The sequence below is a fragment of the Balaenoptera physalus genome (assembly GCF_965194825.1).
Source record: "Balaenoptera physalus genome assembly, chromosome: 3".
Taxonomy (NCBI): domain Eukaryota; kingdom Metazoa; phylum Chordata; class Mammalia; order Artiodactyla; family Balaenopteridae; genus Balaenoptera; species Balaenoptera physalus.
This window is the reverse complement of record NC_138890.1, coordinates 144,967,674-144,985,136: the sequence shown is the minus strand read 5'-3', so window position 1 is coordinate 144,985,136 and position 17,463 is coordinate 144,967,674. Positions and strand designations below refer to the sequence as shown.

The 17,463-nt window shown below is 39.9% G+C and overlaps 1 protein-coding gene across 7 annotated transcripts in view; it reads right to left on the bottom strand.

Annotated features, from left to right (window-relative positions):
* Positions 1-17,463, bottom strand: part of FYB1 (FYN binding protein 1) — a 180,392-nt gene that overhangs the window by 91,111 nt on the left and 71,818 nt on the right. For all 7 annotated transcript variants that reach the window (XM_082453722.1, XM_082453723.1, XM_082453725.1 and 4 more), the window contains one exon: positions 1,746-2,907. In XM_082453722.1, the coding sequence (XP_082309848.1) occupies positions 1,746-2,880 (1,135 nt within the window). In that variant the 5' untranslated portion in view covers positions 2,881-2,907. Of the gene's footprint in view, positions 1-1,745; positions 2,908-17,463 lie in introns of those variants that run through there.

Sequence of the window (17,463 nt, the reverse complement as noted above, 5' to 3'; positions counted from 1 at the left end):
TCTAAACTGTGTCATGGGGCACATGAGCAGTGGGGAGGCATGTCAGGATGGGGACAGGGTTGCAAGGAGGAGGAGAAAGAGGGCAAGGGTCAACGTGGCTTCCTAAGCAATTTTGCCTGGGTCTCTTGGAGCTATATTGCACTGAAAATCAGCTCAAGGTTGACCTTGCCAGGACTGCAGAGCCAAAAGTGGACTTCACTGGCATTTCAATAGCACAACAGCAGCCATCTGGGTACTACCACTCAAACCAGGCAGTGGAGTGTAAATAAAGGTGGAAGGCGTGGAAGAAAACTCTCAAGGATTTCCGCTTCACATCAGGACAGTTTCCTTGGCATGAACTCAGAGCCATAAAAGGGAGGTTATGATAGTTAATTTTTTACCTGAGGCACAGAAGAACTAAGACAGGGAATTAAGAAAGGGTTTTTTTAGAAGCTTTCAGAAAAACAGCATTTCTGAGTTATGGCCCAGTATTAAAATGAGAAGGTGACATATGAGGACACAATAAGTGTAACAGGCTAACTCTTTCTAGAAGACAGGTGATCACGGGGTCATTCTAAACTTGCTTTCTACGAGACCGATTAATGGGGGATTTGATTCCTAACATGTTGGTTGACATCGAGAATATTGGTCTCAGGAAGATGACATATTGTGAGATGCTTCTACAGAGCTAAAATAAAAATGAACTACCTTTATACCCAGAACTGCTTTAATTAGATCACACTTTCGTAAGTAAAAAATATATATAGTTGTGGTGTGGTCACTCGTAAGTATCCTTTTTCCTTTCTCACAGTAAACAACGGTTGTACATTATTTGCCTAAAATATTAATCATTTCAAGCATAAGTGAGCTTCTTTCATCACTATGAGGGTTACAAATCTTTACCAAGTCATTCAGGATCAACTTTTAGCATGTGCCATAGCATGGTGGTAACATCTCTGGTAGAAAATTAAACTATTTACCCAGGAGGAAAATAATGTATCCCTTTGTCTGGCTTATTATCTTAGTTATGTACTACTTTATGAATCAGAAACGTTCAGAAAACTTTATGCTGACGGAGCAATAGAAAACAGCTAAAATATAAAACAGTAAGTGCCATTTCACAAGAGTCCTGTGCATCTCTTATTTGAATATTGGGCTTAGGAGACATATGAGAAATTTGTGGACATTTAAAATCATTTGGAAAAAGGTTTCTCAACCTCTGTGCCATTGACATTTTGGACTGGACAATTCTTTGTTGGGCGGGGCTGTTCTGTGCATTGTAGGATGTTTAGCAGCGTCTCTGGCCTCTACCCGCTAGACACCAGTAGCACCCTCCAGCCGTGACAGTCAAATGTCCCCTGGGCATCCACCACTGACTTAGAGGTTTGCTCACCTTCTAACTCCTTTGTGGTAGTAGAGGGAACACACCTCAGTCTCATTCAACAGAAATGAAACCCAACAAAGGAAGTAAAAGAAATGGTTATCATTAAGCAAAACCACTTGGCAATCAAATGGATGTATTTCTCCCCACGCCCCCAAATCAGCCCCCCCAAGGCACTTCCTCACAGAATGCCGACCTAAAACTAAGGATTTCAACCTTCTCAGACGTCCCACACCAGAGGAAAAAAAAATGCCACACAAAAGTCGTCATACACACAGGAGTACCGGTGATGGCATCGTTCCTTGTTACAAAATTTTCCCCGGAAGCTAGAACACCCTCTGCTGGGAAAATAACATGTGCAATAGCAAATGAGAAAAGAACTCACTGTTTCCAGAAGCGGCTTTCCGGAATTTCGTGAGGTCAACGTGCGGCGGTCTGCTGGGTTTTTGTGGAGGGGGGCCCAGGGTAAACAAGGGGGGCAGGGGTTTCCGCTTGGGGGCGGCTGAATTCTGGTCCTCTTTTTCCTTTTCTTGACTTTGGCCCCAGGGCCCTGCCACTGTCCGCTTCGAAGGTGTCTTCAGGAGCTTGGCAGGAGGAGCCCCAGCGGCCGGCTCTTCCGGATTCATTTTGCTCAGCAAGACGTGCCTAGCAGCGTCTACCTTCCTATCTTCTCTTTTTTCTTCAGCATTTTTGGAGAGGCCTGGGGCCCCTCTGCTTGCAGCAGGTTTCAGAACGACTCCAGGAAGAGGAAGACTTGACGTCTCACCTCCATGCTCTCTATTCTCTAGGTCGTCCCTGGCTGGTTTCAAAGGGCCAGCTTTGGCCTTGGCTCCCAGGAGGGCCGGGGGGCCTCTCTGTTGAGCCCCAGTCTTGGTGGGGCTTTCGTCTTCCTGGGGGTCATCTGCATTCAGGGATGGCTTCTGGCCAAAGACGGGTTTGGGGAAGAGGGGCTTGGGGTCCTGATCTTGTGAGGCTGACATAAACTTGCCTTTAGCCGCAGCCAGCTTTGGGAAGACTTGCTTCGGTTCATTTTCCTGGGCTGGATGATTTGACCCCGGCTTGGGGCCTGGTGGCTTAAAGTCATGGTCTTGGTTTACACTGTGAAGTGAAGGCTTATTCCCAGGAGGCCGGGGAACCGCAGGTTTGGAATCTTCTTTGTGCAAGTCGATGGGCTTGGGGCCTACAGGTTTCAGAAATCCCGGTTTCACCTCGGGGTCTCTGGTGGCCGAGTTGGCCTGTGGTCCAAACCTGGGACTCGCTCCAGTCGGCTTTAGAAATGGAGGTTTGGGCTCCTTGTCAGGCTTTTCCTCAGAAGAAGGTTTTACCCCCAGAGGGGGCTTTGGGGACCCAAACTTGGGCACACTGCTCGGTCCTGCAGGAGGGCTGGCATTTCCTTGGTTGTTGAATAAGTTCTTTTTGGCCTGTACTCCTGAAGGGGCGTTTTGGCCCGGGACCTTGAAGGGCCTGCTGTTGACCGAGACCTGGTCCATGGGGTTGCCCCCTGTGTTAAACTTCGCCATGAGGGACTTCACATCTGCTTTCCCGTCCTGCAAGCACAGGGAACAAAAACTCACTGAGAGCCCAAAGTCTCACTTGCACAACTTAAAGTACTACGCTTTAAAGGGTTTCCTGGTTTGAGGCCTGCAGCGTCGCTGATTGGTTCGTGAGATGTTGTAACATTTATCTTCCTCTATGGCAAAATAAGTTGTGAGAATTTCTTGAAGGGGGAGGGCTATGATACTTAGACTTTTTTTTTTTTGGTTGTCTTAGACTGACTTGCTTTTTGTTGTTGTTGTTAAGTCACAGCTTATCTTTTCCCCTTTCCTCTCACTGGTTCTCTAACTCTCTTGTTGGATTTACTCTGAACTTGGTATTTATGTGTTTTGTTGAACTTGAAAAAATATGAAAGTGACTAACAAATGACCTCTTCCATATTATATAGCTGAGCCTCTTAAATAGAAACTGCATTTAGAAAAATGAAAGCACGCTTTTCTGCAAATCTGGGTTGCATGCTTTACACAGCATAGCCACGTTTGACATTTCTGTGTTTGCAAGCCTGTTCTTGTTCCCACCTATATTTAAGGTCCATCTGTTTGCTAACAGGGAGATGTGGCAGAAAAACCCACTCACTTTTATACATAAGCAATAAAATGAGTTTTTCTACTTACTGATACATATTTAGTGTAAATGATTCAACTGGAACCAGACTAGCAGGCAGACTGCGCTCATTATCAAGGGGCATAGTCTGGAGCACACAGGGCAGGTGACGAGGAAAGAGCAGGGTCAGGCTGGAAAATCTCATTTCCAGATGCTGGTTTCTGCAGTCTCTGTTCCCCTGGTCTAGAATTAGGGTATTACCTAGTAAAGAGGGCGGGCAGTCACCTTTCTCTGTGACTATAATCCCGTGTAACCTGGAAGAATTCATGGTGGGTTTGCTTTTTCTCTCAAAAGCCAGGAGTTGAACTTTTCTAGTTCTTTTAGGAATATTTGAAAATCTGAGGCTTAGAAAAAAAAAATCACAGGTAGCCATGACAGTTTCCATTTTTTTGCTTTAAAATTCACCTAGAAAACCTTTTCTTACTTTCTATCCTCACCTGTCACTGCCGAGAGTATTTCTTCTCTCAAGGCCCCACTCAGATACCACAAAACCAGATCCTGTCCGGTTGGGAAGAATTGCTCCCTCCTCTTAACTCATGTAGCACAGCAGGCCCTGATACATGCCCCTGTGTTACTTCCTTTCCTAATAATAAGAACCACCGTTTAGCGTGTAAACACATGTGCTTGATTCTGAACCAGGCAAGTTATCTATGTCGCCTCATCTCATTCTTTTGGATGATGGCATTATTTAACTCCATGTCACAGGAAAGAGGATTGAGGTTGAAACTGCAGGAGGACATCATGTAAAAGCATGGGAACTCGGTTGGAATCCTAGTTGATTAGCAGGGCCTCAGTTGCACAATCTGTACAATGGGGATAAGAGAGCATATCTGCCAGAATTGTCATGTGTGTTAGAGACAGAATTTGTAAAGTGCCTGCCTGGCCCTCAGCCTGGGCTCAATGTAAGGAAATTATTATTATTAGAAACGTTAAGTAGCATATTCAAGGGCTCACAGCCAGGAACTGTGAGGACAGGGTTGCAGACTCAGGTCTGTCTCGGGCTCCAAAGTCCAGAAACTGTCTCATTCCTCTTTGTATAGAACCCTCGGGATTCTAATATATTTGGGAAATTGTTCAGGTTGGCACTGAGATGAATACTGTGAATGGTGATTTTAAAAGAAATGGTCCCTTCAGCAAGAGTTTCTCTCCGTACCAAACTATAGTCTTTCAGGACTGGGGTAAGGAACCTAGGCAGGAGGCGAAAATGAGGTGAAAGGAGCAATTTCCAGCTTGGTTTTGCTCCTTTAATTTACTACCCTGTATCCAAGTTGCTGAAAATATCTTGTTTTCTACCTTGCCTCCCTTGACCATTTTTTTTATCCCCATGATTTTCTCAAATCCTCAAGTAATCCCGGAGGTAATAGGCAGGAAGGCAGAAGAACCAGGGAGAGTTTGGGTGCTGGCAGAGGGAACAGGTGAAGATGGGTCCTACCCTGTGCCTCCTGGGAGATCATAGCTGCAGAGGACTTTAAACCTTAACACAAGATGCATAAAAAAATATCAATACAAAAATTTGCTCCCCACCTGGAAGAAAGTCTGTCTCTAGGGAAGAATCTTTTATTCTAGACGCACTCTATATTTTGTAATTTATATTCTAGATCTACAATTTAGTCCAGAATGATAAGAGGCTGCAGAGTAGAGTGGTTAAGAGCATCGACTAGGGAGCCAGGTTTTGAGTCTGATCAGCTATTTACTGTAAGGTGAGGTACATAAGCTCCCTGGGCCTCAGTTTGCTCACCTCTATTAAGGGAATAATAAAGTTGTGTCATAGGGCTTTAAAAGAAATCAATATCTGTAAGGCACTTTAAAGAATGCCTGGAACCTGGGAGGGTTTCCTATTTTTATAAAGAAAGTGAAGACTTAGAAATTATGTATTCCACCTCTCTCACTGCATTGGTGACAAAATAGAAACTAAAGGATTTAAGTGATATCTTATTTAGTCACAGCAACTTCACAACTTGGATTTCATGGGGGGAAATCCATGAGACACACTAACACATTGTCCAACTGCACACCCTGCTTTTAGTTTAGAAAATATGGAAGTGGTTGATTTGGAATTTAAGTCCCAGATGCCAACTCAAAACCAGGAGGCAGTGCAGTATCATGGTTAATAGCAACGTCTCTGAAATCATTGACTTGGGTTCCAGCTTTGACTTTGCTACTCACTAGCTGTGTGATCAAGCAAATTACTTAACCTCTCTGAAACTCAGTTTTCTTTACCTATAAAATGAGAATAATGAGTACCTATTTCTCACCGGGTTTTGTTTTTTAATTAGGATTAAATGAGTTAATGCATGTAAAGTTCTTAGATCAAGAATTGCATGTAATATACATCCAAGGATTGTCTACCATCATGATTTTTTTTTTTTCGAATTCACTAGTCACATAACATCATTTCTCCAGGTGACCAAATTCTGAAGTTACAGTCATTAATGTTACATCTTAATTTTAAATTAATATGACTGAAACAAACATACTGCTGGATAACATCATAGAGTTTATGATGTTTGAGTTTGGTTTCCCCCCCACTCTGAAACTTTCAACTGTATGTTGAAAGACAGGGAAAGAAAGAGCCACAGGTTCCTACGTGGGACACACTGAAGAAACAATAACAGCATCTGAATTTACTAACATGTCTCGTAAATCAATAGCGTGAACTCTACAACTATTTAATCTCTTATACTGACTGCTTAGCTTCAGAGGTTTTTAGTTGTTACAACTCTTAATAAGTTTATCAGATAAAATTTTCAACACCCAGATTCGCCCTTAATCTTAACAATAATAGCTAGATTTCTTTCTTTATGATAATGATAGAAAGGCAAAAATGATTAAAAATTGTTTGACATTCTCTTCTCATTTCATTCCATTTTCTAGGGCCCTTTTCACTTTAAAAAAGTTTAAAAGAGGGTAAGAGCAATGTATTTTATGAAAGAGGGAAAAGTAAGCCTGCTCTAAACCCTGACCCTCCAAGCCCTCATGCCCCAGTTCTATGGGGATCATAAATACTGACTTATCAGTACAGTACAAGTTCATGCCTATTGTTCTGGAATAATTATTAATAATGCTCCCTTTTACTCTCAAAATTGACCTGCTTTAAACAGTAAATTACATGGTGAACTTACCCAGTTCCTCTCTAGAGTCAGTCAGTCAACCACTGTTATCAGCTTGTTATGTATATTTCTAACTGTGCATATACAAATATATAAAAATGAACACACATGCACATCCTTTCTGTCCCCGCTTTTTGCATAAATGGAAACCCTTGCTTTGCACCTTGCTTTTATCCTGAACTGATACTAAGTTGCTACACACCAGCTCAGCTGGATGTGTTATCAGCAGCCACTCTGATTGCTTGGTGCCTGTGCAATTCCAGTTGTTAAATATTTTCAATATTAATTCTCCTTTTTCCCCCTTGATAATTGGATCCATATCAGTGCATATTATTTGCACCATCTCTTAAAAAATAGACTTAATTTCTTTATTTTTTACAACAGTTTTAGATTTACAGAAGAATTCAGAAGATAGTACAGAGAGTTCTCACATAATTTCCATCCAGTTTCTCCCTTACTAACCCCTTACATTAATTTGCAGGACCTCTGTAAGTTTTAATGATTTAAAGATCTGGCTTCTGTTTATTCTTAAGAAGAGGCATTTCACAATCTAGGAGATCTCAGAGTTTAAGATATTTAAGTAAAACAAACATTTTATTTTGAAATTTACTTGAAATTTATTTTCCAAATTTATTTGAAGCAAATTGTTATTAATTCCAGCTGTTAATGAGTTTGTGCAGATCTTTCTCCACTTATGATAGTTACATCCAGATAAACCCATTGTAAGTTGAAAATATCCTAAATAGAAAATGCATTTAATACACCTCACCTACCAAGCATCATAGCTTAGCCCAGCCTACCTTAAACGTGCTCAGAACACTTACATTAGCCTATAGTTGGGCAAAATCATCTAACACAAAGCCTATTTTATAATAAAGTGTTGAATACCTCAGGTAATTTATTGAATACTGTACTGAAAGTAAAACAGGATGGTTGTATGTGTATGGAATGGCTGCAACTACATGGGTTGTTCACCCTCATGATTGCACAGCTGACTGGAAGCTGTGAGCATCACGAGAGAGTATCGTACCACATGTTTCTAGCCTGGGAAGAGATCAAAATTCAAAATTCAAAGTTCGGTTTTTCCTAGATGCATATTGCATCATTATAACGTTGAAAAATCCTAAATCGAACCATTTTAAGTCAGAGAACGTCTGAACGATGTTTAGCCAAAACTACTCCCGTGCATTGCTCTATAATTATACAGGTGTAATTGTAGAGATGCTCTTGACAGAAATGAATTTCCTTTAGCCTCCATGTTTTCCCCTTCCTCAGAATTATATACCTTCACTAACATAAACTTAACATGCTTTTCACAGTCCCTGGGAAGATGCAAAAATGCTTTAGCTGTATCCTCTGTACTTCTGGTTAACAACTCCAGATTCCAGAAAATCTTTTTTGCTTTCGGCAACTTACATAAAGGCAATAAATCAAGTACATACTTAATCAAAGGCTGAGATGGCATTTAGGACAGACATCAAGAAACTACACATCAAGAAAATGTTTTCTTTTGCAGCTAGTTCATCTACATATTTTCATATGGAAAATTAATAACATTGGTAACTGGATTTTGTTTGGTTTTAAATATAACCTGGGCATTAGGTTAATCCAGAGGTTCTCAAATTGGGGCAATTTTGGCAATGTCTGGAGACATCTTTGATTGAAATGGCCGACTGGGAAAGTGCTCTTGACAACTAGTGAATAGAGGCCAGGGCTGCTGCTAAACATCCTACAACGCCCAGGACAGACCCCGAAACTAAGAATTATCAGTCGAAATAGTGCTGAGATTGAGAATCCCTGAGCTAATACTCTTGCTCCTGAATAATTGGAAACATCTTACCAGAAATTCTGCTTTTAATTTTTATAATGTAATACACTCTAAAACCTACAAATAACTGTAGAGAAACTAATAATACAAAAGACTATCACTAGATTGTTTTCAAAGTTCCTTGTCTTTGAAAGTCTCACCTTTGTAAAGTTTCATTTGTAAAGCACAAAAGAAATAAAACACCCATGAATCATGGGTAACTAATGAATGTAAAATAACTTTGAGCCTAATTTTACCTCCTTAATATGTGTTAATATCACTTTTGTAATTAAAGCGTGAGGAGAATGAACCACTCTTATGGATGCTGTTATTCTTTCCTAAATAGAGCCCAAGGAATAAGAGAAGAAAATGATTTCACTTGATTGCATCTAATGCTTTTAATCATGAGGGAGTTGGTAAATAACAATAGTGTATCCAAACTGGTCTCTTTCTCCCTCTATCTCTCTGACTCTCCTCTTCTTTCTTTCATCATTGATCAATTTTACCATGTGTAGGTTTTCTTTTTTTTTATTACTATGTTGAGATAACATGTCAATACTCATGATTTATTTGGTCTGAATTGCTAGTGCTTCTCAAGGAACAAAATTAGTTCCTACCACCGCCACCATTGTCCAGAACAGAACCCCAGGTGGAGCGGCATAGTGGCATCAGGCTGCAAGGAGATGCATATGTAGTAGGAAAGTGTTCCAGGAAGCCTGCCCTAGTCCTGCCCAGCACGGGTGGAAGAGGAAAGAAGGCAGGTGAGGGTGGCGTGCTGCATGGGAGAACACAGCTTCTGCTGAGGTGATGGCTCATGTTATTCAAATTTAGGATCCACTCAGCCCAGGATTGACCAGAGGTATAGCAAAAAGACAGAAAAGATAGTTCTTCTGTAAGCCAGATAAATTTACCATCCTTGAGGTAGGAAGCAGGCTGCTGAAAATTTGGAATAGACTCAAGCAGTTCAAACTTTCATAGAGCAATAGTAGTATTTAGCACCATGGATTTATATTGCCTAGATTAAAGAAAATAAAACAACAGATATATTCCTCATGACCAAGCCAAGCCCTCCCCAACTTCCCAACACACACACACACACACACACACACACACACACACACACACACATAGTGATAAGTTGTCTTTTCTCTTCAAAGTGACTTGATCTGCTATACCCAGTAAACTTGGAAAAGGGATTTTTTTTGGGAGGGGGTGGATTATTTTAGTCTGAAAATAAATTTTCTTAGAACTTCTATTGTTAGAAATTATGTAATAAAACGACTTTAATTGCTTTTGGTTGTCAAGATAGAGTTAATGGTTGAAAATACAGTACTTATGACAATGCTTCACAAGAGAGTAGATGGCAAGCTCCACTCTAGACACTGAAACAGCAGTAATCTTTTTTTCATCCCTGTTAACACTGTCTAAATATTTAGGTACTTAATGAATCATAATTTATGTATTTAATGTGTGTACTCTGTTTTCTTAAGGAGATGTAAAAGCAGGGACCTGGTTTTATTTTATTCCTCGAAAACAACCCCCCTCTGCCACCCCCTACCCAAATAAGCACTCCCATAACGCCTGCACATTTCCTTCCATAATCGCTATTAAACATATGGCTGACAAGCTGAATTTACTCGAATTTCTTCATGACTGATCACACAGATGAAAGTAGGAAAAAGGATTTCCTTAGCCTCTTAAGGAGCGTTGAACCCAGTCATGAATCTATTCTCGAGAGCTCCTTGCTTAACGGAATGTTTACTTCATGGCGAATGGGCTGTGATGGATTCCAGTTGGCTGAGCCTCTGACACTGAAGGGAGCATCAGGCCCCTCTTCAACAGGATGTGGGAAGGTGCTTCTCACCACAAATTGAGTTCTTGGGGTGGGAGTGGACTGCTGCAGGCTGGGCAAAGCATAGGGAGGAGGAGCTGGCAGTGGGAGAAGTGGTGGCAGCCCCGACTGTGACAACCCCTTACATTTTTGTCAGTGACTTGTGAAGGTGGAGAGGGAACTGCAGACCACACCAGCCTCGCGTTGTGAGGTGAAATACAGTAGGAAGAAAACACCTGGCATGAGTGGGGTCTCTCTGGGAGCTGTGTGTGCATGGCTTCCCTTGACGCAGGTCAATGTGGCCTTTTTTCCTCAGGAGGCTGGCCTGGGCATCTTAGCAGAAAACCTCTGCAGATGTCACTGTGTATCATCATTCCCTCTTCTGGGATCTCAGGCACTTGCTGCTCTGCACTCTTTCCTGGTTCCTACTGGGTTCTCTCTTCTAGGGTGAATTGAAGTAGAGGAAGCCAGGTCACACAGCAACTGGTAAAGCTTAACCAGTAAAGACCCACCTCCCATATGCTGTGGCACCTTGAACTCTACAGGTATATTGATCAGTTAGGCTTTTGGATACCCTTTGTCTTTAAAGACAGGCTTGAAAATCACCATCATTCTACAAATTAGAATCTTCAAACCTCTTCCTGGTCATCTGATCAAATAGCTCCTGCACAAATACAGTTTTGACTTTGGCATGGTCTCTGATGGCTTAACCATTAATGGATGAGGAAATTACCTATGACTTTCTATGTATTTCTGAAATTTGTTCTGCTGTAAGTTTTTGACTTCTTGATGTTAATGGAATGGCGATAGGATGTAGATAATATAGAACAACAAACAGTCCTGACGCCATGTGTTTTTGTTATTCCATTTTATATAGTTTTTATAGCAAATTTATCTTACATTTGCTTATGATATAATTCACTTAGCCTGCATAAACTATACCAAATCAGAGGATAAGCTCGGAGGAATTTACATTTTGTCTAATGAACTTGTAGATAATTGAAGTATTTTCATAGATCTCTTCCTAGGGGCTTATTTGGATATGAGGATAATATTTAATGTCCACATCATAATACAATATAAGTCCTTTCATTTTACCTGTACCTCCAACTCTGTCACCTCAAAGAGATCTTATTTTCGTCTACTATTTCTAATGGTTATTCTATTTTCATATAAAAGGAGTATAAAACAGCAAAAGAAAACTCACTTTTCTAAAAACATATGAAATTTGAAATAAAACATTCTTGATGGCTGAGAAAGATACTCCTTGGCATAGGAAAAATAAGATAGAAATGTCCTGCTGTCTTTTATTCTCAGCCCCCAGATCCCTCTCAACACACGTAAAGACACCTTGACACCCAGCCTGGGATTTGAGTTCCTTTCTGCAGTTGACAAGAAGTTAGAAACTGAAAGTGCGGGGGTGGGGAGAGGAGGCCATCTGTGGGGTTTTCTAGACACTTCCTTTCCAGCGTGTGAAAAGTTCTGTGTGAAGAGAACTGCTTAGAAGAGGAAGATTTCAACAAGCCCATCAAGACAGGGGGCAGCACTAACAAAAGATCAAGATGAAAAAAAAAATTAATTACATGGGACTGAGTGAACTGATGAGGATGATTATAATTTTTGTGACTTTCTGTTTGAATTAAAAAAAAAAAAAAGACAGGGGGCAGCAGCTCGTCAGCGAGGGAGCCAGAATGTGATTTGAGGAAAATAAAAACTAGATATAAGAAATGGAGGGCGGGGCTTCCCTGGTGGCGCAGTGGTTAAGAATCCGCCTACCAGTGCAGGGGACCCGGGCTCGAGCCCTTGCCGGGGAAGATCCCACATGCCACGGAGCAACTAAGCCCGTGCACCACAACTACAGAGCCTGTGCTCAGCCTGTGCCACGACTACTGAAGCCCACACACCTAGAGCCTGTGCTCCGCAGCAAGAGAAGCCACGACAATGAGAAGCCCGCTCACCGCAACAAAGAGTAGCCCCCGCTCGCCGCAACTAGAGAAAGACTGTGCACAGCAAAGAAGACCCAACACGGCCAAAAATAAATAAATAAATAAATAAATAAATTTATTCAGAAAAAAAGAAAAAGAGGACTATGGAAGATTCCACACACAGAGATGGTTGATATTTGAAACCTCAGTCTACAGAATATGTGGAATCCTTCCCCCACACCTCTCAACTCATTTTTATTCTATTTGTTCTCCTTTTGAACTTGGAAGAAAATGCATTCAGTATTTTGTAATCAGGATTAAATAATATAATCACCTCACGGTTCTGACCTCACTTTTTCTCTCCTCTAAGTCACAGCAGCAAGACTTTGCCAGGAAATGAGCAGTTTCTCTCACCTTTGTCATCATGGGGCTCTTTACTGTCAGTTGCACCTTTTCTCATTAAAACTGTGATGTTCTCAATGTCAACCTTTCCATGGTGTATATCCTGCTCCTAACACCTAGCCACCCTCTTTTCCCAGGCGCCCTTAAGTTTCCAAGGTGCTACATGACTTCAGCTGCTCTGGGTTTTCACATACCCTCTCATTCATGCATTCCATCATTCCCTCCTGAGGGTACTGGTGATTCCTTGCTTACGTGCTAGTTCTAGTATGTGGCACTTTGCCACTATCTAGATTAAAGTCTGTGCTTTACTAAGATCGCTTATTCCAGGCTATAAATGATCTCAATATTTTTCTACGAACACTCGTACATCTGGCAAAAAACATTCTGGAGTTTGGTATTTTACACCCATTACTAAATCTATTATTAGAACTAGTAATCACATTTAAAAACAAAATTCCATATATAATATCTCTTTTGATGTTCCCAACAGCCTGGTAAATTCTTATTGTTACAGAAAGGTAAACAGAGTTCAAGCACATGGTAGAAAGGAGATTTAAAGCCAGAGTTTCTGATAAGTCCTGTGTTTTGCCGAATACATCATAGGATCATGACCTTCTTTCTTTCTTTTTTTTTATAATAAATAGGTTTGTTCTATTTTTTTTTTTTTTTTTGTACGGCAGATTCTTATTAGTCATCAATTTTATACACATCAGTGTATACATGTCAATCCCAATCGCCCAATTCATCACACCACCCCCCCGCCGCCACCACCGCCGCTTTCCCCCCTTGGTGTCCATACGTTTGTTCTCTACATCTGTGTCTCAATTTCTGCCCTGCAAACCGTTTCATCTGTACCATTTTTCTACGCTCCACATATATGTGTTAATATACGATATTTGTTTTTCTCTTTCTGACTTAACTTCACTTGGTATGACAGTCTCTAGATCCATCCACGTCTCAACAAATGACCCAATTTCGTTCCTTTTTATGGCTGAGTAATATTTCATTGTATATATGTACCACATCTTCTTTATCCATTCATCTGTCAATGGGCATTTAGGTTGCTTCCATGACCTGGCTATTGTAGATAGTGTTGCAATGAACATTGGGGTGCATGTGTCTTTTTGAATTATGGCTTTCTCTGGGTATATGCCCAGTAGTGGGATTGCTGGATCATATGGTAATTCTATTTTTAGTTTTTTAAGGAACCTTCATACTGTTTTCCATAGTGGCTGTATCAGTTTACATTCCCACCAACAGTGCAAGTGGGTTCCCTTTTCTCCACACCCTCTCCAGCATTTGTTGTTTGTAGATTTTCTGATGAAGCCCATTCTAACTGGTGTGAGGTGATACCTCATTGTAGTTTTGATTTGCATTTCTCTAATAATTAGTGATGTTGAGCAGATTTTCATGTGCTTCTTGGCCATCTGTATGTCTTCTTTGGAGAAATGTCTATTTAGGTCTTCTGCCCATTTTTGGATTGGGTTGTTTGTTCTTTTAATATTGAGCTGCATGAGCTATTTATATATTTTGGAGATTAATCCTTTGTCCGTTGATTCGTTTGCAAATATTTTCCCCCATTCTGAGGGTTGTCTTTTCGTCTTGTTTATGGTTTCCTTTGCTGTGCAAAAGCTTTGAAGTTTCTTTAGGTCCCATTTGTTTATTTTTGTTTTTATTTCCATTACTCTAGGAGGGGGATCAAAAAAGATCTTGCTGTGATTTATATCAGAGTGTTCTTCCTATGTTTTCCTCTAAGAGTTTTATAGTGTCCGGTCTTACATTGAGGTCTCTAATCCATTTTGAGTTTGTTTTTGTGTATGGTGTTAGGGAGTGTTCTAATTTCATTCTTTTACATGTAGCTGTCCAGTTTTCCCAGCACCACTTATTGAAGACACTGTCTTTTCTCCATTGTATGTCCTTGCCTCCTTTGTCATAGATTAGTTGACCATAGGTGTGTGAGTTTACCTCTGGGCTTTCTATCTTGTTCCATTGATCTATGTTGCTGTTTTTGTGCCAGTACCATATTGTCTTGATTACTGTAGCTTTGTAGTAGAGCCTGAAGTCTGGGAGTCTGATTCCTCCAGCTCCGTTTTTTTCCCTCAAGACTGCTTTGGCTATTCGGGGTCTTTTGTGTCTCCATACAAATTTTAAGATTTTTTGTTCTAGTTCTGTAAAAAATGCCATTGGTAATTTGATAGGGATTGCATTGAATCTGTAGATTGCTTTGGGTAGTATAGTCATTTTCACAATATTGATTCTTCCAATCCAAGAACATGGTATGTCTCTCCATCTGTTGGTATCACCTTTAATTTCTTTCATCAGTGTCTTACAGTTTTCTGCATACAGGTTTTTTGTCTCCCTCAGTAGGTTTATTCCTAGGTATTTTATTCTTTTTGTTGCAATGGTAAATGGGAGTGTTTCCTTAATTTCTCTTTCAGATTTTTCATCATTAGTGTATAGGAATGCAAGAGATATCTGTGCATTAATTTTGTATCCTGCAACTTTACCAAATTCATTGATTAGCTCTAGTAGTTCTCTGGTGGCATCTTGAGGATTCTCTATGTATAGTATCCTGTCAACTGAAAACAGTGACAGTTTTACTTCTTCTTTTCCAATTTGTATTACTTTTATTCCTTTTTCTTCACTGATTGTCACGGCTAGGACTTCCAAAACTATTTTGAATAATAGCGGTGAGAGTGGACATCCTTGTCTTGTTCCTGATCTTAGAGGAAATGCTTTCAGATTTTCACCATTGAGAATGATGTTTGCTGTGGGTTTGTCATATATGGCCTTTCTTATGTTGAGGTAGCTCCCCTCTATGCCCACTTTCTGGAGAGTTTTTATCATAAATGGGTGTTGAATTTTGTCAAAAGCTTTTTCTGCATCTATTGAGATGATCATATGGTTTCTATTCTTCAATTTGCTAATATGGTGTATCACATTGATTTGCGTATATTGAAGAATCATTGCATCCCTGGGATAAATCCCACTTGATCATGGTGCATGATCCTTTTAATGTGTTGTCGGATTCTGTTTGCTAGTATTTTGTTGAAGATTTTTGCATTTATATTCATCAGTGATATTGGTCTGTAATTTTCTTTTTTTGTAGTATCTTTGTCTGGTTTTGGTATCAGGGTGATGGTGGCCTCATAGAATGAGTTTGGAAGTGTTCCTTCCTCTGCAATTTTTTGGAAGAGTTTGAGAAGGATGGGTGTTAGCTCTTCTCTAAATGTTTGATAGAATTCACCTGTGAAGCCATCTGGTCCTGGACTTTTGTCTGTTGGAAGATTTTTAATCAGTTTCAATTTCATTACTTGTGATTGGTCTGTTCATATTTTCTGTTTCTTCCTGCTTCAGTTTTGGAAGGTTATACCTTTCTACGAATTTGTCCATTTCTTCCAGGTTGTCCATTTTATTGACATAGAGTTGCTTGTAGTAGTCTCTTAGGATGCTTTGTATTTCTGTGGTGTCTGTTGTAACTTCTCCTTTTTCATTTCTAATTTTATTGATCTGAGTCCTCTCCCTCTTTTTCTTGATGAGTCTGGCTAATGGTTTATTAATTTTGTTTATCTTCTCAAAGAACCAACCTTTAGTTTTATGATATTTGCTATTGTTTTCTTTGTTTCTATTTCATTTATTTCTGCTCTGATCTTTATGATTTCTTTCCTTCTGCTAACTTTGGGGTTTGTTTGTTCTTCTTTCTCTAGTTCCTTTAGGTGTAAGGTTAGAATATTTCTTTGAGATTTTTCTTGTTTCTTGAGGTAAGCTTTTATAGCTATAAACTTCCCTCTTAGAACTGCTTTTGCTGCATTCCAACAGTTTTGGATTGTCGTGTTTTCATTGTCATTTTTCTCTAGGTATTTTTTGATTTCCTCTCTGATTTCTTCAGTGATCTCTTGGTTATTTAGTAACGTAGTGTTTAGCCTCCACGTGTTTGTGTTTTTTACGGTTTTCCCCCTGTAATTCATTTCTAATCTCATATCATTGTGGTCAGAAAAGATGCTCGATATGATTTCAATTTTCTTAAATTTACTGAGGCTTGATTTGTGACCCAAGATGTGATCTATCCTGGAGAATGTTCCATGCGCACTTTAAAAGAAAGTGTTTTCTGCTGTTTTTGGATGGAATGTCCTATAAGAATCAATTAAGTCTATCTGGTCTATTGTGTCATTTAAAGCTTCTGTTTCCTTATTTATTTTCATTTTGGATGATCTGTCCATTGGTGTAAGTGAGGTGTTAAAGTCCCCCACTATTATTGTATTACTGTCGATTTCCTCTTTTACAGCTGTTAGCAGTTGCCTTATGCATTGAGGTGCTCCTATGTTGGGTGCATATATATTTATAATTGTTATATCTTCTTCTTGGATTGATCCCTTGATCATTATGTAGTGTCCTTCCTTGTCTCTTGTAACATTCTTTCTTTTAAAGTCTGTTTTATCTTATATGAGTATAGCTACTGCAGCTTTCTTTTGATTTCCATTTGCATGGAATATCTTTTTCCATCCCCTCACTTTCAGTCTGTATGTGTCCCTAGGTCTGAAGTGAGCCTCTTGTAGACAGCATATATATGGGTCTTGTTCTTGTATCCATTCAGCAAGCCTGTGTCTTTTGGTTGGAGCATTTAATCCATTCACATTTAAGGTAATTATCGATATGTATGTTCCTATTACCATTTTCTTAATTGTTTTGGGTTTGTTTTTGTAGGTCCTTTTCTTCTCTTGTGTTTCCCAGTTAGAGAAGTTCCTTTAGCATTTGTTGTAGAGCTATTTTGGTGGTGCTGAATTCTCTTAGCTTTTGCTTGTCTTTAAAGCTTTTGATTTCTCCATTACATCTGAATGAGATCCTTGCTGGGTAGAGTAATCTTGGTTGTA